The sequence below is a fragment of the Lissotriton vulgaris genome, chromosome 4_1, assembly GCF_964263255.1.
Source record: "Lissotriton vulgaris chromosome 4_1, aLisVul1.2, whole genome shotgun sequence".
NCBI classification, from domain to species: Eukaryota; Metazoa; Chordata; class Amphibia; order Caudata; family Salamandridae; genus Lissotriton; species Lissotriton vulgaris.
In genome coordinates, this window is record NC_141691.1 from 979828345 (window position 1) to 979850234 (window position 21890).

General features: G+C 47.9%; 1 protein-coding gene across 1 annotated transcript in view; it reads right to left on the bottom strand.

Annotated features, from left to right (window-relative positions):
* LOC147722776 (cytosolic non-specific dipeptidase-like) overlaps nucleotides 1-21890 on the bottom strand; it is a 207628-nt gene that overhangs the window by 118237 nt on the left and 67501 nt on the right. The window contains exon 3 of the mRNA XM_086965239.1: nucleotides 18892-19035. Coding sequence (XP_086821365.1) covers nucleotides 18892-19035 — 144 coding nt within the window. The remainder of the gene's footprint in view (nucleotides 1-18891; nucleotides 19036-21890) is intronic.

Genomic DNA, 21890 nt, shown 5'->3' on the forward strand with positions numbered 1-21890 from the left:
CCCTATGCAAATATTAAAAATATAGACAACACACCAGCAAAGAAACAGGGTAAAACATTTTATTAAAAAACTATTTACATAACGTTGGTTTATAAGATGATGTCAGTAGTGGACCGATGTGTGAATAGATCGAAAACAGCACAAGGCTCCATGATCCGGATAGCAAGCTCCTGGATGTTGGGTGCCATAGTTTAGAGTTCTGAATTTCAGCCTTTTTCAATGCCTGTGCTTTGTTGAATCAAAATGGCGGCTTGACACAAAGCTGACTCAAGCGTTGTTACTGATGCTATGCAGACCAAAACTGGTTTTCAGTTTGTACATTTTTCTAGATTTTTCAATCCAAGTTTGGTTGACTTTGTAGAACGATGGCTTCAGATTTTCAACATACGGTGTGGTGGCGCTGACTGGGAGGGGGCGCTTCGCTCCTGCCCCCTCCCCAAGTAAGATTTTCATACGTGAAAGTACGTTAATGGTTTTGGTCCCTGAGATGCTTCGATGTCACTACCATTCTCAAATAGCATAAGTTCTGGATGTTGGGTGCCATAGTTAAGAGTTCTGAGCAGTGCTTGTAACACTGTCTGAAGCTTATTTCCACCTACTGCAGCTTCACTATTCTCAAAGTAAGTGAGTGTCGTTTGTGGACCTGACTGCATTAGAAAACAATGTGATATGTTACCTTCCTAAACAGCTTGACGGAGGCCCCTGAGGGGCGGTGTGATGGCCATGGACTCGGAGAAGACGCTTGGCTCCGACACCCTCCCCAAGTCTTATAGCACTGGTGTAGCCTGAGATCGCCCCCGACATAGGCGGCCGGCTCCCGGGGTCCGGCGGAACTTTTTGCCTTTTGATGACTCTTCAATTCTGGACCTTGTCCCACAATCCGTTTGACCTGAAGACAAGCTGTAGTGGGGCGCCCCTTTATCGTTTTAGTTGCCATTCCGCCCGCTTTTGCTACACTGTGCCTCTTCCGCCATTCAGCTGTTTACCGCCCGCTCTTGCGACTACAGCGTCTCGCTCACCATGTAGTTGAGATGCGCCCGCTCTTGCGGTGCAGCGATAGGCGGCTGCCACAGGACTCTCAAAATGGCGGCCGGCTCTTCGGTTTTGGGCCTGGTCCACTAAAATGGCCCTGGGACACCTTGGAACTCGGACGCTTGTCTGCTAGGGCTTGGGTCCCATTCTCGAAAAGCGTCCCCTCAGCCGTGAAGATTCTACAAAAGTCTTGGGGGCCTCCGACTCCCGCAGGCTTCTGGTGGGGAGCGGCTGCCATGATTGCTCGTGGAATGGCCACGACGGAGCTACGAGATGGTAGTGGTCTCATGCTGACGCCAGCTTTAGTCTGAAACATCCAGAAACACTGTAGACTACCAATTCGATCAGTTCCGGTAGCGCCCCAACATGACCCGGAAGAGAAGAACTTGCCCTCCCCTCTTTGACTGATGGTTCTTGTTGCCTGTCCCCTCTGTTGTCATTTAACAGAACTTTTTGGACTGCTGAAAGGGGTTGTGTTCTGAACGCTGGTTGGTGGAGACATTTAGACTATATTCTTGACCTACGTTGTCGCGTAATGCGTTTTATGACACACCGCGTTAGCGCACCCGGAAGTGATCCGAGGCGCGGCGCGCAGCGCGTAACGTAAGCATAACAGGTCATGTGACTTGTTAATAAAACTTTTCATTGGTTCATTTTACTTTTGTTAATTTAATGATGAAAAGCTTGGTCATATGACCTAAAAATTACGCTTTTTATTATTTTCGAACAATATTTTTTTTTCAAACATATGTTATAATATTCCAGGCTAATGTACTTTCCCGGAAAATTTACAACTGTCTTGCAAGTAAAATATATTCCTTTTTCGAGAAAAAGGGCGTTTCTTCCTTCCATGACGGAGCCGTTGAGTAAAAGAGATTCGGCCTGCTGTCTTAGTCGCCGATACGCCTGATTATCAGATTCTTATCGATCACTTTATGTTGCAGACATGAAAAACACAACTGCCCTTGACCATTTATCTTTACTGCGTTCCTACATATTATACCTTTTATCCGTCATGTAATTGGACTGCTTTATTTCACTTGCCTTTTACTGATTCGAAAACAGTCACTAAAAGTAAAAACTTTACAAATGAAAATACTACTACCGTGTTTTGTTTTAAAAACCTTTATTGTGAAAATGTCAGTATACAAATACGGGCCTATAACCACGTGGGCCGGCCACGGAGCAAACTGAAATCGTATATGATGAGGAGACATTTACACTGTAGAAGAACGTAACGAGCGGGCCATTAGGTGACAAGAACAAAGGTGTCTAACAGTTGCGGAATCGGTGGACGTACATTTTGTAATTAAAATACGACAGGGCCACTTACAATAACATTTTCTAGATATACATTTGCGGGCAAAGAGTTACGAGTCCCATTTATACCGGCGCCATTTTGGGCGAGGCCGGGCAGGTCCAAGATATAGTCAAAATGTCTCCACCAACCATCGGCCAGACCAGAACCCCTTTCGGCCCTTTATGCTACAAGATGGTGTCTTCCATTCAGAAAATATTGGTGGCAGCATTTTGAAAGGAAACAGAAACAGCCGTTCTCCTAGTGAGTTTCACATTGTTACATTTAGGAAGAATGTTGAAGAGTAGTATGTGGAAAATCTGAAGCCATTTTTCTACAAACTCTCAATCAGACTTGGATGGAAAAAAAAAACCTGAAGAATGTACAAACTGAAAACCAATTTTTGTCTGTATAGCACCAACAGTAACGCTTGAGTCAGCTTTGTGTCAAGCCGCCATTTTCATTCAATCAATAGCGTCCCCCTGCACACATTCAGGGACCTGGTCGTGTCTTCAGATGAAACGCATTGTAGGAAAAGAAGCAGAAAGGAAAAGGAAAAAAGTTCCGCCGGACCTAGTGAAGCTGCAGCAGGTGCAAATAAGCTTCAGACAGTCTTACAAGCACTGCTCAGAACTCTCAACTGAGGCACTCAACATCCAGGACTTGCCATTCGGATCTTGGCGCCTTGTATTTTTGTTTTGTTTTTGATGGAGGGGAAACAACAAAAAACAGGCATTGAAAAAGGCTCAACAGTGCAGGGCGCCTTGTGCTGGTTCCGACCTATTCACACATCGGTCCACTACTGACATCACCTCATAAACCAACGGGACACCCCACGCCGACTTTCGGCGCAGCATTGTAGGATGGCCACACCAGTGCGGCAATTTGCTGGACACCACCTCGGTGCCATCCAGATCTCGGCGCGTTCATTCAATCAATAGCGTCCCCCTGCACACATTCAGGGACCTGGTCGTGTCTTCAGATGAAACGCATTGTAGGAAAAGAAGCAGAAAGGAAAAGGCAAAAAGTTCCGCCGGACCTAGTGAAGCTGCAGCAGGTGCAAATAAGCTTCAGACAGTCCTACAAGCACTGCTCAGAAATCTCAACTGAGGCACTCAACATCCAGGACTTGCCATTCGGATCTTGGCGCCTTGTGCTGGTTCCGACCTATTCACACATCAGTCCACTACTGACATCACCTCATAAGCCAACGGGGCACCCCACGCCGACTTTCGGCGCAGCATTGTAGGATGGCCACACCAGTGCAGCCACTTGCTGGACACCACCTCGGTGCCATCCGGATCTCAGCGCGTTCGAGTCACTGTGCCGGAAGAGTGACCGGAACTCAGCTGAACACGCCGTCTTTCGGCGCAGCATTGTAGGATGGCCACACCAGTACGGCAATTTGCTGGACACCACCTCGGCGCCATCCGGATCTCGGCGCGTTCGAGTCACTGTACCGCAACAGTGACCGCAATTCAGCTGGACACGCCGTCTTTCGGCGCAGCATTGTAGGATGGCCACACCAGTGCGGCAATTTGCTGGACACCACCTCGGTGCCATCCGGATCTCGGCGCGTTCGAGTCACTGTACCGCAACAGTGACCGCAATTCAGCTGGACACGCCGTCTTTCGGCGCAGCATTGTAGGATGGCCACACCAGTGCGGCAATTTGCTGGACACCACCTCGGTACCATCCGGATCTCGGCCCGTTGTGCTGCCTTCGGCCTATTCGCACATCGGTCCGCTACTGACGCCGCCTCACGTGCCAACAGATTTTCTACGCTTTTTGTAGCCCTATGTCGCATAACAGGTCATGTGATGGAAGGCTTGGTCATATGACCTAAAAATAACACTTTTCATTGGTTTAGAACATTTTTTTTTCCCAAACGATGAAAGCCCCACCTTGTTTCTGGATCATTCAGACTGAAGCTGGCGTCAGCATGAGAGCACCACCATCTCGTGGCTCCGTCGTGGTCATTCCGCGAGCAATCATGGCAGCCGCTCCCCACCGGAAGCCTGCGGGAGTCGGGGGCCCCCAAGACTTTTATACAATCTTCACGGCTGAGCGGACGCTTTTCGAGAATGGAGCCCAAGCCCTAGCAGGCAAGCGTCCGAGTTCCAAAGTGTCCCAGGGCCATTTCAGTGGACCAGGCCTAAAACCGAGGAGCTGTCCGCCATTTTAAGAGCCATGTGGCAGCCGCCTATCGCTGCACTGCAAGAGTGGGAGCAACTCAACAACATGGTGAGCGAGACGCTGTGGCCGCAAGAGCGAGCGCAACTCAGCTAGATGGCCGCCACCTGGGGAGGCCCGTTCACGCCGGCTCCCCCACGCCCCCCCCCGAGCCGCCGCACGCCAATTTTCGGAGCAGCATTGTAGGATACCAAAACCAGTGCGGCAGTTTACTGGACATCACCTGGGTGCCTGTCGTACATGTTGTGTCAGCCATGTGACACTGGACACAAACCGCTACTGACGAGGCCTCCCCCCGCACCACCCGGGACGCCCCACGCTGTTTTTCTGTGCTGCATTGTAGGATCCCTAAACCAGTGCGGCACCCAGGCGACATCACCTGGGTGCCGTCCAGAACTCTGCACGTTGTGCTGCCTTGGGACTATTCGCACAACAGACCGCTACTGACGAGGCCTCCCCCCGCCCCACCCGGGACGCCCCACGCCAATTTTCGGAGAAGCATTGTAGGATCCCTAAACCAGTGCGGCACCCAGGCGACATCACCTGGGTGCCGTCCAGAACTCTGCACGTTGTGCTGCCTTGGGACTATTCGCACAAAAGACAGCTTCTAACCATTGTTGCTTTTTGTGTTGAGAAATGTTTAAATGTTTTTAGTTTTTGTTCCGTTTGTTAAAGTTAGTAGTTAATAAAGTTTTATAACCTTACTTTGTTGGAGTGTTATCTATTTTTTTAAAAACGGGTGAATGGGGCCTTGAATCGGGTTATTGTCATGTGTGGGCTTTGGAAGTGTGCTGCTGCAGGATCGGACATTTCAAACTCAAATGCACGTTCTTTTTCTTACCTTTCCGAAGCATGGAGCGCAATAGCAGGCAGAGAAAGGGTGATGCACGTGTTGAACACTACCTGACCTGGCAAGTTGCTGGCAGTGCCCCCCCGCCCGCTCCTGAAAGAGGGCACACACACACCGCCGCCCCGAGTACTTCTCAAATCTTTAAAAGACCATGCGCTTGTTCATGAGGCTTAAATGGTTTATCACCTCTTCTAGAACCCCTGCATCGACCCTCTGACGTTTTATGGAAAAATTACCATGTAACACAATACCAAGCCCTGTCAGCTGAAACCCCCAAGGAATCGTGGGGCATATTATCAAGGGGGTTTATCTCCGCTTTTTTGGCTTTAAAAACCATGAAAGCGGAGATAAAATTATTTCCCTATTATCAAGCTGTCGCTAACACCAGTTAGTGACAGCTAAAAGGAGATAGCGACCATCTTGGGCCCCGCTTTGCATGTCAGTGATACTTATCACTAATGACATGCAAAGTGGCGTGCCAAGATGTTAGCGACTGGAAACAGTCCCTAACATCGCTACCTTCTATTACCAACTTTTGGAGATATTCGCGCTAAGCGCGAATATCTCCAAAATCTAACACCTGCCCTGAGCAGTTCTTAGCCATGTTATCCAATGGGAGGTGGATAACATGGCTAAGAGCATTAGGTCGATAATACATGAATATCGCTGACTTTTCTGCGATAATAGCAAGGTTTATCTGCGATAAAAATCGCCGATGTGCGGCGATAATTTTTGTCTCTAAACAAGTTAGAGACAAAAATTATCGCTAGTTGTTCGTAATATGCCCCCGGGTTTTTGCTTGCAGAAATCGGGAGGCGGGAGACTAGCACTGAAATCAGTACTCACACGCCTGAATCAGGAGGATTGGCATGTCTGAATTCTCTACAGCTGGGGCCATAAACTACATCCGCAGGGTTAGGTGATAGCCTGGAACCAGCCTGGCATCTAAAATGGCTGCCGTGCACGACAAAATTGTGGCATTCGAAAAAAGGCAAGATGGCGCAGCCGCTGGAAGAGATGTATCAACATATATCAGCCTCCTCAGCCACCCTCAGGAAACATAGGGGATTAGGATATGTCTCCCGCACCCCCTTATACCTAGTACTTTAATTAACGAAGCACAAAATGGCGAATTCCCGTTTCGCTACCAGTTTGCGGCCCAGTTCGCGGCCCGTGAAGCGCTTCTACCGTGAAAAATCATTTTTTTTTTATTTTCCCCACGGGACCCTTTAATAACCCCAACAACATTCCTAGGGGGTCAAGAGGGGGATACCTTGCCCCCTTTCATTAAATTCCCCCTTAGTTTTTCACCTTTTCTTCTCTCTCGATCCTACCGAGAGACAAGATGGCGGCCGCTCCGGACTGTCACGCAGCAAAAAAAAAAAAAAAGCTCACGCACAGCCGCTGGAAGAGATGTATCAACATATATCAGCCTCCTCACCCACCCTCAGGAAACATAGGGGATTAGGATACGTCTCCCGCACCCACTTATAACTAGTAATTTAATTTACGAAGCACAAAATGGCGAATTCCCGTTTCGCTACCAGTTCGCGGCCGCGCTTCTACCGTGAAAAATCATTTTTTTTTTATTTTCCCCACGGGACCCTTTAATAACCCCAACAACATTCCTAGGGGGTCAAGAGGGGGATACCTTGCCCCCTTTCATTAAATTCCCCCTTCGTTTTCCACCTCTTCTTCTCTCTCGATCCTACCGAGAGACAAGATGGCGTCCGCTCCGGACTGTTTAGAATGTTGACAGACACCGGAGAGCCAATCAGCTTTCTGCGCGCAAAGTTCCGATAAGCGAAAAGTAAGCGGACCGGATCGCTGCCCAGAGCGCTGTTACAGATATATATCTTGGTTTGAACGTTAATTTCTCAAAAACTACTGGAGCACATATATTGAGACCTAGCAAAGGCACATCGGGCTAACAGTCCCTACAATTTTGCCAAGTTTCGTGCAAATCCATTCAGCCGTTCGAACTAAAAGTGAGTCCAACCGCCCTATGGAAAAATGAATGGGAAAAACGCGTTTTGGGACCCCCCTTTTTTCTCAGCCCCCCCTTGACGAAACCCCACCAAATTTTCAGGGGCTGCTCAGAAACAAAATGTGCCATTTTCCTGAAAATTTCAGCCGATTCCGTCCACAAACGCAAAAGTTATTAGACATAGAATTTTCAAAAGTCCCATAGGGAAAAAATTCTAACTATATATACCTACTGGCGATAGCCAGTAGGTAATATATATATATATATATATATATATATATATATATATATATATATATATATATATATATATATATATATATATATATATATATATATATATATATATATATATATATATATATATATATATATATTGTTAATAACCTCGCAAGAATTAATGTATCTTTTTTCAACACAAGGTGGCAGTGTTGGACTGTGACATGATTTTTCAGTAACATTGAATGAGTGAATGTAAATGCGTAAGAGTGGCATGTGTTGTAAAATCTGCGATGGAAAAACGTGCGTGGTGAAGGCTGAAGTGGTAGTGTCATACAGCTACTTTATTCTTCTTAACATGTGGCAAATTGATCACTGACTAGCAAAAATTGCGAATGGTATGATTAGGATTTATAAACCCTTTATAGCTTTTAGATAAATGTTTGAAACAATGGTTATTGGAATACACACCTTTATTTCTTTTTGTGTGTGTTGTCATTTATGCAGTACCTCATTTGTAAAATAATAATAATAGGGGCTGACATTTTTTCTCAGTAGTGCATTAAATGAAATAGGTAAGAGGGAGAACACGCACAACGTTTCCAAGTGATGTGATGAAATCAATCTGAAGATGGCAGATAAATAATGAATTATGCCTAACCACAAAAAAAAACATTCTTTTGTTTTACTGTATGTTGAAAATGTGAGCATAGAAAAAACCCAGGACGATTGGGCCCATGCAGTACTATGGGGGACGGACCCCACCAGGGGACACTACATTTGGACTCAGTAGTGCATTGCCATTCACAATTGCAGAATACCAGGGTTGTCAACGACCAACTCTGCTAAGTCTTGATTTTACCCCTTGTTCTTTCTTCTAAAACCTTACACATCTTGGCAATCATTTATGGGGTCTTTGTGTAGGGCAGCGCAAGTCACCTTGCTGCACGGCCCTGCATCAAAGTGAAAGGGTAGGAATGCACCGTACTCATCCAACACGGTGCTTTTCTGTCCTTCCCCCTGCGCTAGCGCCGTTTCTGCAGCCTAGCACCAACGCAGGCACCCTTTCACCATGGTGTGAGGGTGCATGTGTTGTAGGCCGGATTGTTTTTGTGCAGGAAGGGGCACTTTCCTGCACAGACCCTTTTCTTAGGGGCGATTTCCTCCTTCTATGTGTGCTGCAGAATGCAGCACATATAGAACAAGCATTTGCAATGCAATAGGTCTCACATTAGGAAAGTTTGAGCTATTGGTCTTGTAAATTAATTTTTTTTAATTTATGTGTTGGTTTTGAAAATAGCGAAATTAATAGCTTTGTCAATTACAATGCCAATACTTTTATCTTTTGCAAATGTGACACCTATAGCATTTGTAATGCAACATGTTTTGTATTTACGTGACTTAGATGTATTGATAGTTACAAATAACAATGGCTTTTAATTTTTTTAAATAATTAATACTTAAATAAAAGTTATTGTAATTTATAATGGCAATAGCTTAATTTGTAAATAACTTTTGTGAAGATTATGTTCCGTGCATTTTATTGTGATGAAAATCCAAGAACAGAAGTGAAATATTAACATCTTTTTTGTGACATTTGTAATAAAGCTTGAAACATTGAGAGAAAATATTTGAACCAGTTATTGTTGAATGGTTGCACAGATTGATACTGTGGTGGCGCTGAGTGATGTTGTGGTGGCGACGAGTGATGCTGTGGCGTTCAGTGATGCTGTGGTAGCGCATAGTGATGTTGTGGTGCCCCTGAGTGATGCTGTGGTACCCCTGAGTGATGCTGTGGTGCTGCGATAGATAGATAGAGTGAGGGCGATAGATGGGCGAAAGATAGATAGAGTGAGTGCGAAAGATAGCGAGAGGGAGGACGATAGATAGAGTGAGGGCGATAGATAGCTAGAGGGAGGGCGATAGATAGATAGAGTGAGGGCGATAGATAGATAGATAGAGTGAGGGCGATAGATAGATAGATAGATAGAGTGAGGGCGAAAGATAGATAGATAGATAGATAGATAGATAGATAGATAGATAGATAGATAGATAGATAGATAGAGTGAGGGCGAAAGATAGATAGATAGATAGATAGATAGATAGATAGAGTGAGGGCGATAGATAGATAGAGGGAGGGCGATAGATAGATAGAGGGAGGGCGATAGATAGATAGAGTGAGGGCGAAAGATAGATAGATAGAGTGAGGGCGAAAGATAGATAGATAGAGTGAGGGCGAAAGATAGATAGATAGCGTGAGGGCGAAAGATAGATAGCGTGAGGGCGAAAGATAGATAGATAGATAGCGTGAGGGCGAAAGATAGATAGATAGATAGAGTGAGGGCGAAAGATAGATAGAGTGAGGGCGAAAGATAGATAGATAGATAGCGTGAGGGCGATAGCTAGATAGCGTGAGGGCGTTAGCTAGATAGCGTGAGGGCGTTAGCTAGATAGCATGAGGGCGTTAGCTAGATAGCGTGAGGGCGTTAGCTAGATAGCGTGAGGGCGTTAGCTAGATAGCGTGAGGGCGTTAGCTAGATAGCGTGAGGGCGTTAGCTAGATAGCGTGAGGGCGTTAACTAGATAGCGTGAGGGCGTTAGCTAGATAGCGTGAGGGCGTTAGCTAGATAGCGTGAGGGCGTTAGCTAGATAGCGTGAGGGCGTTAGCTAGATAGAGTGAGGGCGTTAGCTAGATAGAGTGAGGGCGTTAGCTAGATAGAGTGAGGGCGTTAGCTAGATAGAGTGAGGGCTTTAGCTAGATAGAGTGAGGGCGTTAGCTAGATAGAGTGAGGGCGTTAGCTAGATAGAGAGAGGGCGTTAGCTAGATAGAGTGAGGGCGATAGATAGAGTGTGGTTGAGCGTGGGGTTGTGCGTGGGGTTGTGCGTGGGGTTGTGCGTGGGGTTGTGCGTGGGGTTGTGCGTGGGGTTGTGCGTGGGGTGATGTGTGGGGTGATGTGTGGGGTGATGTGTGGGGTGATGTGTGTTTGTGTGTGCGTAGTTGTATGTATGTGTGTGTGCGGTTACAGAAGGATGTATGTGGAAGAGAGCAGCAGATCAGCACAGCAGAAGAGAACAGAGAGTTAAAGAAGGAGGCGGGTGGAAGAGAACAGCACATCGGCACAGGAGAAGAGAAGAGAACAGGGAGCTAGAGAGGGAGGCGATGTAAGAGAGCAGCAGATCAGTATGGGAGAATAGAAGAGAACAGGGAATTAGAGAAGGAGGTGGGTGGAAGAGAGCAGCAGATCATCACAGCAAAAGAGAACAGGGAGTTAAAGAAGGAGGCGGGTGGAAGAGAACAGCAGATCGGCACAGGAGAAGAGAACAGGGAGCTAGAGAGGGAGGCGGTGGAAGAGAACAGCATATCAGTACGGTAGAATAGAAGAGAACAGGGAATTAGAGAAGGAGGTGGGTGGAAGAGAGCAGCAGATCAGCACAGCAAAAGAGAACAGGGAGTTAAAGAAGGAGGCGGGTGGAAGAGAGCAGCAGATCAGCACAGGAGAAGAAAACAGGGAGTTAAAGAAGGAGGTGGGGTGGAAGAGAGCAGCAGATCAGCACAGGAGAATTAAACAGAGTTAAAGAAGGAGGTGGGGTGGAAGAGAGTAGCAGATCAGCACAGTAAAAGAGAACAGGGGGTTAGAGAAGGAGGCACGGTGGAAGAGAGCAGCATATCAGCATGAGAGAAGAGAAGAGAACAGGGAGTTAGAGAAGGAGATGGGTAGAAGAGAGGAACAGATCAGCAAAGCAGAAGAGAACAGGGAGTTAAAGAAGGAGGTGGGGAGGAAGAGAGCAGCAGTTCAGCACAGGAGAAGAGAATAGAACAGGGAGTTAGATAAGGAGGTTGGGTGAAAGAGAACCGCAGATCAGCACAGGAGAAGAGAACAGGGAGTTAAAGAAGGAGGTGGGTGGATGAGAGCAGCAGATCAGCACAGAAGAGAACCGGTAGTTATAGAAGGAGGCGGTGGAAAAAAACAGCAAATCAGTGCAGGAGAAGAGAACAGGGAGTTAGAGAAGGAGGTGGGTGAAAGAGAACAGCAGGTCAGCACCGGAGAAGAGAACAGGGAGTTAAAGAAGGAGGTGGGGTGGAAGAGAGCAGCAGATCAGCACAGGAGAAGAGAACAGGGAGGTAAAGGAGGCGGGTGGAAGAGAGCAGCAGATCAGCACAGGAGAAAAGAACAGAGTTAAAGAAGGAGGCGGGTGGAAGAGAGCAGCAGATCAGCACGGGGGAACAGAACAGGGAGTTAAAGTAGGAGGCGGGTGGAAGAGAGTAGCAGATCAGCACAGGAGTAGAGAAGAGAACAGGGATGTAAAGACGGAGGTGGGTGGAAGAGAGCAGCAGATCAGCACAGCAAAAGAGAACAGGGAGTTAAAGAAGGAGGCGGGTGGAAGGGAGCAGCAGATCAGCACATGAGAAGAAAACAGGGAGTTAAAGAAGGAGGTGGGGTGGAAGAGAGCAGCAGATCAGCACAGGAGAAAAGAACAGAGTTAAAGAAGGAGGTGGGGTGGAAGAGAGTAGCAGATAAGAACAGGAAAAGAGAACAGGGGGTTAGAGAAGGAGGCACGGTGGAAGAGAGCAGCATATCAGCTTGAGAGAAGAGAACAGGGATTTAGAGAAGGAGATGGGTAGAAGAGAGGAACAGATCAGCAAAGCAGAAGAGAACAGGGAGTTAAAGAAGGAGGTGGGGAGGAAGAGAGCAGCAGTTCAGCACAGGAGAAGAGAATAGAACAGGGAGTTAGATAAGGAGGTGGGGTGAAAGAGAACCGCAGAACAGCACAGGAGAAGAGAACAGGGAGGTAGAGAAGGAGGTGGGTTGGAAGAGAACAGCAGATCAGCACAGAAGAGAACCGGTAGTTATAGAAGGAGGCGGTGGAAAAGAACAGCAAATCAGTGCATGAGAAGAGAACAGGGAGTTAGATAAGGAGGTGGGGTGAAAGAGAACAGCAGGTCAGCACCGGAGAAGAGAACAGGGAGTTAAAGAAGGAGGTGGGGTGGAAGAGAGAAGCAGATCAGCACAGGAGAAGAGAACAGGGAGGTAAAGAAGGAGGCGGGTGGAAGAGAGCAGCAGATCAGCACAGGAGAAAGAACAGAGTTAAAGAAGGAGGCGGGAGGAAGAGAGCAGCAGATCAGCACGGGGAAACAGAACAGGGAGTTAAAGTAGGAGGCGGGTGGAAGAGAGTAACAGATCAGCACAGGAGAAGAGAAGAGAACAGGGATGTAAAGAAGGAGGTGGGGTGGGAGAGAGCAGCAGATCAGCACAGGAGAAGAGAAGAGAACAGGGATGTAAAGAAGGAGGTGGGGTGGAAGAGAGCAGCAGATAAGCACAGGAGAAGAGAACAGGGAGTTAAAGAAGGAGGTGGGTGGATGAGAGCAGCAGATCAGCACAGAAGAGAACCGGTAGTTATAGAAGGATGCGGTGGAAAAGAACAGCAAATCAGTGCAGGAGAACAGAACAGGGAGTTAGAGAAGGAGGTGGGGTGAAAGAGAACAGCAGGTCAGCACCGGAGAAGAGAACAGGGAGTTAAAGAAGGAGGTGGGGTGGAAGAGAGCAGCAGATCAGCACAGGAGAAGAGAACAGGGAGGTAAAGAAGGAGGCGGGTGGAAGAGAGCAGCAGATCAGCACAGGAGAAAAGAACAGAGTTAAAGAAGGAGGCGGGTGGAAGAGAGCAGCAGATCTGCACGGGGGAACAGAACAGGGAGTTAAAGTAGGAGGCGGGTGGAAGAGAGTAACAGATCAGCACAGGAGAAGAGAAGAGAACAGGATGTAAAGAAGGAGGTGTGGTGGAAGAGAGCAGCAGATCAGCACAGGAGAAGAGAAGAGAACAGGGATGTAAAGAAGGAGGTGGGGTGGAAGAGAGCAGCAGATAAGCACAGGAGAAGAGAACAGGGAGTTAAAGAAGGAGGTGGGTGGATGAGAGCAGCAGATCAGCACAGAAGAGAACCGGTAGTTATAGAAGGATGCGGTGGAAAAGAACAGCAAGTCAGTGCAGGAGAAGAGAACAGGGAGTTAGAGAAGGAGGTGGGGTGAAAGAGAACAGCAGGTCAGCACCGGAGAAGAGAACAGGGAGTTAAAGAAGGAGGTGGGGTGGAAGAGAGCAGCAGATCAGCACAGGAGAAGAGAACAGGGAGGTAAAGAAGGAGGCGGGTGGAAGAGAGCAGCAGATCAGCACGGGGGAACAGAACAGGGAGTTAAAGTAGGAGGCGGGTGGAAGAGAGTAGCAGATCAGCACAGGAGAAGAGAAGAGAACAGGGATGTAAAGAAGGAGGTGCGGTGGAAGAGAGCAGCAGATCAGCACAGGAGAAAAGAACAGAGTTAAAGAAGGAGGCGGGTGGAAGAGAGCAGCAGATCAGCACGGGGGAACAGAACAGGGAGTTAAAGTAGGAGGCGGGTGGAAGAGAGTAGCAGATCAGCACAGGAGAAGAGAAGAGAACAGGGATGTAAAGAAGGAGGTGCGGTGGAAGAGAGCAGCAGATCAGCACAGGAGAAGAGAACAGGGAGTTAAAGAAGGAGGCTGGTGGAAGAGAGCAGCAGATCAGCACAGGAGAAAAGAACAGAGTTAAAGAAGGATGCGGTGTGGAATAGAGCAGCATATCAGCACAGGAGAAGAGAACAGGGAGTTAGAGAAGGAGGCGGGAGGATGCGAACAGCAGATCAGCATGGGAGAAGAGAACAGGGAGTTAGAGAAGCAGGTGGTGGAAGGGAACAGGAGATCAGCACAGGAGAAAAGAACAGCGTTAAAGAAGGAGGCGGGGTGGAAGAGAGCAGCAGATCAACACAGGTGAAGAGAACATGGATATAAAGAAGGAGGTGGGGTGGAAGAGAGCTAGAGTAAGGGCGATAGATAGAGTGAGGGCGATGGATAAGAGTGAGGGCGATGGATAAGAGTGAGGGCGATGGATAAGAGTGAGGGCGATGGATAAGAGTGAGGGCGATGGATAAGAGTGAGGGCGATGGATAAGAGTGAGGGCGATGGATAAGAGTGAGGGCGATGGATAAGAGTGAGGGCGTGAGGGCGGTACAGTGGTAGAGTGAGGGTGGTAGAGTGGTAGAGTCAGGGAGGTAGAGTGAGGGCGTGAGGACGGTAGAGTTGTAGAGTGAGGGCGGTAGAGTGAGGGCATGAGGACGGTAGAGTTGTAGAGTGAGGGAATGAGGGCGGAAGAGTGTTAGAGTGAGTGTGGTAGAGAGTGCGGTAGAGTGGTAGAGTGAGGGCGGTAGAGTGAGGGCGGTAGAGTGGTAGAGAGGGCGGTAGAGTGGTAGAGTGAGGGCAGTAGAGTGGTAGAGTGAGGGCGGTAGAGTGAGGGCGGTAGAGTGAGGGCGGTAGAGTGAGGGCAGTAGAGTGAGGGCAGTAGAGTGAGGGCAGTAGAGTGAGGGCGGTAGCGTGAGGGCAGTAGAGTGGTAGAGTGAGGGCGGTAGAGTGGTAGAATGAGTGCGTGAGGGCGGTAGAGTGAAGGCGGTAGAGTGGTAGAGTGAGGGTGGTAGAGTGAGGGCTGTAGAGTGGTAGAGTGAGGGCGGTAGCGTGAGGGCGGTAGAGTGAGGGCGGTAGAGTGATGTAAACCTTGAACCACTCAGTCTCTTGCAATAAGCTAGTCATCCAGTTTGCCAAGTCATTCCTCTACACCCCAATGCATAAAGGCATGTTCCCCCTCCCGACCAAAAAATACAATAAGTAACTTCATGATGGTGTACTTTTTACCAGAGGTTCTATTTGACATGAGTGCATATGTTGGGTAGCAAGTGCTCTTTATTCCAAATCCCCATAGCTAAAATATAGTCTGGGGAGGCAGGTATTAGTAATTTTCAATGCATACTGTATTCATAAACTGCCATTTTGCTTATCTCTCAGCACCGGAAACCAATTAGGCACCTGCCCTCTTGCCACAGAACTAGGGCTCCACCCCCTGGCTGGGCAGACATGGGCTGGAACGGTCAGCAGTGGCTTGTCTCCCATCCAGAGAAGCCCTGGCCTGCCCGCTGGGGCTGGACGGGGCAGCTCCAAAGCTGCTGTGCACGTGCTGGTGTCTGTCAAGTGACATAGTGGGCGAAAAACGATGGACTGGAATGCTGCCTGCAGCGTTTGCCAGTACCGGAGACGCTGGCATTGCACCCATCCCCGCTGTGCATGAATCCGAGCTGGAAAGAGGCCGAGGGCGCGTGTTGATGCTTTCAGTATCCTCACGTGCAGGCATAACGGAGATGAGAGGTGGCATAAGGGAAAGAGGGGCATAACGAAATGGAGGGCGCGCAAAACAGGAAGGATGAGAGAAGGGCTGAGTGAGACAGAGGACAACAGAAAGAGACATGGGAGGGGGGACACATCTGGGAAGATGAGGGGGAGGGGTTGATAGGAGAGATGCATGTGAGAAAAGATGACGGGAAAGAGGGAGGATGGTAGAAAGGAGGAGTCGAGGGAGACATGAGCGCCTGGAGAGGGGCGGCGAGGCAGACATGCACGAGGGGCACGGGAAGAGGAGATGAGGGGTCAGAGAGAAGTTAAAAGTAAAATTAGAGATAGGGTGAGGGTGGGAAGAGAGGGTGAGTGGGGGGAGGGCGAAGGAGACGCTGAGATGAGGGGGCACAGATTGGGTGAGGGATATCAGTAGAGTCAGAGAGAAAGAGAGACAACGAAGGACACAGTAAAGTGGTCGGACAGACCACAAAGGGAGGATGCCTTTGAAGTGAAGCTCAAGGCCTCGCGTCCGTGAAAGTGAAATTAGGGATGTAAGGGATGTAATTAGGGGGGAGGAGAAGTGAGGCCGAGCACGCACTGCACCAACGCTGGGGAACCAACAGATGCCTGTGGGAGGGAGGCTGATGGCTTTGATATGGACGCGCTTTCCGCACGAGTGCTCCACACGAACTGTCCAAAGTCTGTGATGGTTTCAGAGCTTGGTTTGCCCACAATACTCTCGTCTATTTATTCCTTGCGGAATATAATAGACGAGACCTAAAAACATAGCGCTGCGCAGAGAATATTGTTATATTTATAGCCACATCATCTGGCATGACAACAGTTAAAGTACTTGGATTCGCAACCACCCCATGTCATTTTAACATTACCTTCCTCGTCCTCTTTGTGGAAGCAGGTCTCTGTTTAAATGGGAATACGGGGAATCTGTAGTGTGCTATGCACTAATGAGACGGCACACCAGTGGAATGAGATTTTATTAAACAAAAGCAGGTACATTAAAAGATACTAAAGGGATTTGTTACTGTCAACGATGACCTCATCGTCTTTCTAGTTAAATAATCAGTGTAAGGAATAGGTGATGCTAGCCTGTAGAGGCAGCGTTGAAACATGAAACAGACACATTTGACCAGAATGCATCCTAAAATCTCTGTGTCGAACGGTAAGGCTGAGTTTTAACTCCAATTCTCAGCTAACAAAGCATTGACTTAATTGTTGCTCACTGCAGGCAACTGCTGTAGCCCCATCAAGACAAGAAAACAGTTCAGTCCCAAAGTGTACGGTGTGCTCCTTCATTTAACAGACACTCCCAGTTGCGAGTCGAGTTTACAACAGAAATATATTTCAATGCATGTTCACAGACAGTAGTAAAATTAAATGTGTATTGAATCATTATTTTGACAATATTTGTCAACATTCTTCTTTTTCACACTGTGCTACAGACATATGAAAATGCTAGCTGCCAGGACTTCACCAAACATCACAATGTCAACCAATACCGGCAGATTAAAGAAACGCAGGGCTATTTGCTTAAAAAAAAAAAAAAAAAACGAACGTCACCTTCTTGTCAACCACAGCCGAAGAAAGTTTTTAAAAGAATTTCCTTCTCAGGGAGAGCACGCAGTAAGTTTTAATTCATCAGAAATGTTTTAAGGCTGCCATGAAAGGGAATATGTGCGCTAAAACAGAACAACAACAAGCCGTGAGCGTGCACACTCCCGAACTTCCGGTTTCGGGATGTGCACGCTCACAGCTATTACTACTTCAGAAGATCTGCCTTTCTGTGGGATCCATGGGGTCTTTGCGCTGTTCTTACCGATTTAAACCGCTTGACACGGATAGGCAAGTGTCTGGAACTTACCTTGCATCCACTTTTAACAAAACAATTACTTGAGCACGCTGAAGTTGTAGCTGGAGCTGTTTGCACCGCAAGGCGCCACTTAGCCACTTACTACACGAATGATTGCCCATGCTAATCTAGGCTATCCTTTAAAATTAAATATGCCAAAAATAACCCAGTGGCTTCTCGTACAGTAAGCTGTGAGCGTGCACACTCCTGAACTTCCGGTTTCGGGATGTGCATGCTCACGGCTGTCGTGGGGCGGGACTTCCGTCTTTGGGAGAAGCCTGCGCCCATGGAGTAGATGGCCAGAGGACCGGTGGCGTCAGGAGTGGCGGCTGAAGCCACTGATGAGGTAAGTGGGGCTTGGCAAGTGGCACGTGTGTGTGTCTGCACTGTGTGTGTGTGTCCGTCCGTGCGTGCATGTGTGTGTGTGTGTGCTTCGTGAGTGTGAAAGTGGAGCAAGAGATGTGTGTATGCCTGTACGTGCGCATTCACGTTCCTGAATCGCCGCGCGTGCACCGCTCTACGCCCCTTGAGGAGCAACTTGGCCACAATAGGTCGAGAGCTCGACCTAAAAAGGAGAAATAAAGATATTTCTCCTTGTTACCTCAGCCCTGGGGAGGAATAAGACTTTGATGCATTCCCAGGTTTACAAGTCTTCGTTACTCTGGGAATTCATCAAAATCCATGGGAGTTGCAACACAGAGATTTGCGCTTCATTGCCTTACTCAAGATTTATGAGACCACTTAAAGCCACGCAATCTGGCTTTGCGTGGCTTTGTAAATCTGACTCAGAGCCTTGTGTCACACATGTACCACTTTGCATGGTGCAAACGTGACGCAAGGCTCTCATACATATGTCCCCTTGTCTCTTTATGCCACCCTTGCAGTTTTTTAATCTCTACTTTCTCCCTTCGACACTTCTTACATCTCTGTTTCGTCTTCCGTTTTTCGTCCTTTTCTGCCTTTCTCTGCCTTGCTCTGGGTCAAAGTCTGATGATGCAATGTAAGCTCAGGTTGCAAAACAGAAAGCTGGGGCCCACCACCTGCAACCAGTGGCACAAATTAGCACTGGATGTATCAATAGACAAACAGTGTGTGGTCTCAGAAGCAGGTTTCCGTTTACATATGTGCACTTGTTATTTTGTCAAAATAAAAGGTATCTCTCAATAGCTACAACATACATGGTGATGTGTCAGTATATCTCTTTATATGGACCATTGGATATAAACAAGAGATGCAAACATTGACCTCCCCATCCACCTTTGGAACCTAAGGGTGACACTGTACCAGTTGATCTCCAAGGTCAGCCATCTCAACGCTTCCACCGATTTTCTCGATCAACTTCTTGGCCACATCCATCATTTTTATGACCAGTTCTCTCTTGTCTGGGTTACTGGAATCACTTTCAGTGTGCACAAAATCCTTCAGTCTCTGAAAAAGAAAAGCAGCATTGGTCAGATTCAAGAACACGTGCTAATTCATACTCATGACAACTACACAACAAGCACTGTTCTGCTGCGCCTGTTATTGATGAATCTTGTGTTGCTTCCTTTGGGACTGACAGATGTAAGCGTAAGGATGTTAACAATAGAGTGTACTATTGATTGGGTGCCCGTGGTTATCGGCCTCTGCCCGAGGGTGTGGCACAATACTGGATAGATGCGAGTGGAACGCATCAATCCTGATATTAACAATAGAACCATGGGCCACATGTATCATTTGTAATAGCAGATCGCAATTAGATATTCACTATCGCAAATGCATGAATCTCCAAGAGTTTCATATATCGATTCGCACAAGATCGCAAATTGACCTCGCTCCTTAGTATTAGTGAGGTAGTTCGCAATTTGTGACCCCCCTAGGAATCGCTAAAATCACGGGGATGATGGCCTGCTGGGGTAAGCAGACCACCATGTCCGTGATTGCTTTTAAATAAAACAATCTTTTTTTTAAAAATGTAGCCCGTTTTCCTTAAAGGAAAACAGGTTGCATTTAGAAAAAAAATATTATTCATTCACTTTTCATTTTTTAAGAGCAGGCAGTGGTCTGTGGGTCTAGTTTGTGAATTGGTTACCACCGACTTCAAGTTGGTGGTAAATGCGAATGTTTTGGGACTGTATTCATGGTCACAAAACATTCATACATACTGCAGCGATTTGGTATTTGGAAACAATGCTCTAAACACGTCCCTCCAAATACCGAATTGCAAACCCATTTTGTTATTCAGTAAAAAGTTACCGAATCGCAAAATATCGTTGGATACTTGTGAAAAGCATTTTTAGTGTTCGCAAATGGGTTGATTCTGAGAATTGGCTGATTTGCGAATGGAAAAATGCTTGATACATGTGGCCGCATATTCTTAATATACCAACCAGGTAATATTGCCTGATTTGATTGACAGTTTTTTATTCATGAAATGGCTTCCGTTCCAGCAATGGTTTTATCTACAATTATGTTTTTGCTCTCGAAGTTGTAATAAATAAAGATAAAGGCAGAGAGCAGGACAACAAGATATGTTGTCTATGTTGAATGTGGCAAACCTCAGAATATGAACTGAATCTTCTCTAGGTTGGCCGTCAGGAAACACTACTGAGAACAGAAGGAAGGTAGGAAGAGCAATCATGGAGCATTATTTTTGCACTGCCTCAGATTTGAACCTCCTTGTAAATCTGGGGCAGCATCAAAAGCAATGATTGCAGCAAGGAGGGGTAGGCTACCTCAATGACAGAGTATTTTAAAAATAAAGCGCTTCCAGGCTGCCAGAGATGCAGGGAAGAAAGGTACAGCCAAAAAGGGGTCCAGCCACAAAGTCCTCATAGGTGAGAGGGCAGGAGGGTCCCAGGAAGAAGTCCTCCAGCAATCCAGAGGCTGGGCAGGGCCCAGGGAGGCACGCCTTCCCCTGGGCCCCAGCAGCAGCACGCCCCTGGTAGATTCAAGTCAGGAAACTAGAACATTTAACATGAGGTCACAGCCTCTTTTTATACACTAAATCCCTTTTGTCTCTAGGGTGCAGGGTGGGGGAAAACCAGAGGCAGCTGGTTCTGGAGCACTTTGTTTTGCTCACCCCCTCTCCCTATTCACAGGACAGGCTAGGGTCATCAGTCGCACCACAGGGGGCGGAGCCAGCATTGTGGAGGGAAAGCCCAGCCCTATTCAGGTCCCAGGTGCAGCCCCTCGCTGCCATCAACATGCAGATCTCCCCATTCGCCACCGGGGCAAGCCCATCCTGACTTCTGGGGCCAGGCACACCAGCCAGCTCCATCCAATCACAAGCCAGACAGCCAATTCACATTTACTGCACAGGCAGGCCAACTTCTAGAAGTGGCACTTCCACACTAGACACATTAAAGCAGCACACATCATCGTGCAGCATTTAATCGCACGAGACCACACATACCAAACTCGATCCTGCACTCCCCACACATCAGGAACTACCATGGACACACATATCCCCCATGCATTCCTATAGAAGGGCAGGCCACTCTCACACATGCACTCTGAGAGCGCACACACTTTACACTGCGCCACAGTGCTAAGGTGGGCAAAGACCAGAAATCACTATACTTATCTCAGAGTTCAATGCAAAAGGTTCAGGGGTGCACCTGCCAGAAGAGCCAAGTCCAACACAACCTCCTTCCAGCCAAAAAGCAGGGCAGACCAATCACCACTGTGATGGACTTCCCTGCTTTGGGCGATAGAACACGGACGCGGGCCCGCACTGCAGGGACACCCTCTGGTTCTACGACACGTTGTTCCAAAACAAGCACATACATAAATGAAAAAAATAAATAAAAATTCAGGCCCAACCAGGGTACCCCACCGGTACTCCTTAGTTGTCCACTGCCAGGACCAGGACCAGGCCCTAGGCCACCCAGATACCACTGGTCCTTGCCAATCCACAGAGTGGGGGGTAGTAACCCATGGCATACAATAGCCATTCTCCACCCTCCTTCTCAGTGTAGTTCCAAACTACCACTGATCCTCCAACCTATGGTCCGCACCCTCAGGCTGACCAGAGGTTACGGGCAAGAATGCCCCACCCTACCTCTACTTCTGGGGTTGCGCACTCTCCCAGGAGAAGCACCCTCCAGAACACAACTCTCCTACCAGTTCGGGACCTTACTCCCTCAGCAGCAGTGACCGCGGTCTGACCAGGACCAGCACAAGATGGTGAAGTGAGGCGTTGCACGTCCCAGTGCCATACCAGTCGTGGCGCAGGCTACGGCTCGTGGACAGCGTTGAGACGGAGTCAGCAACAGAGGCTGAGCGGCTCGAGGTGGACATTG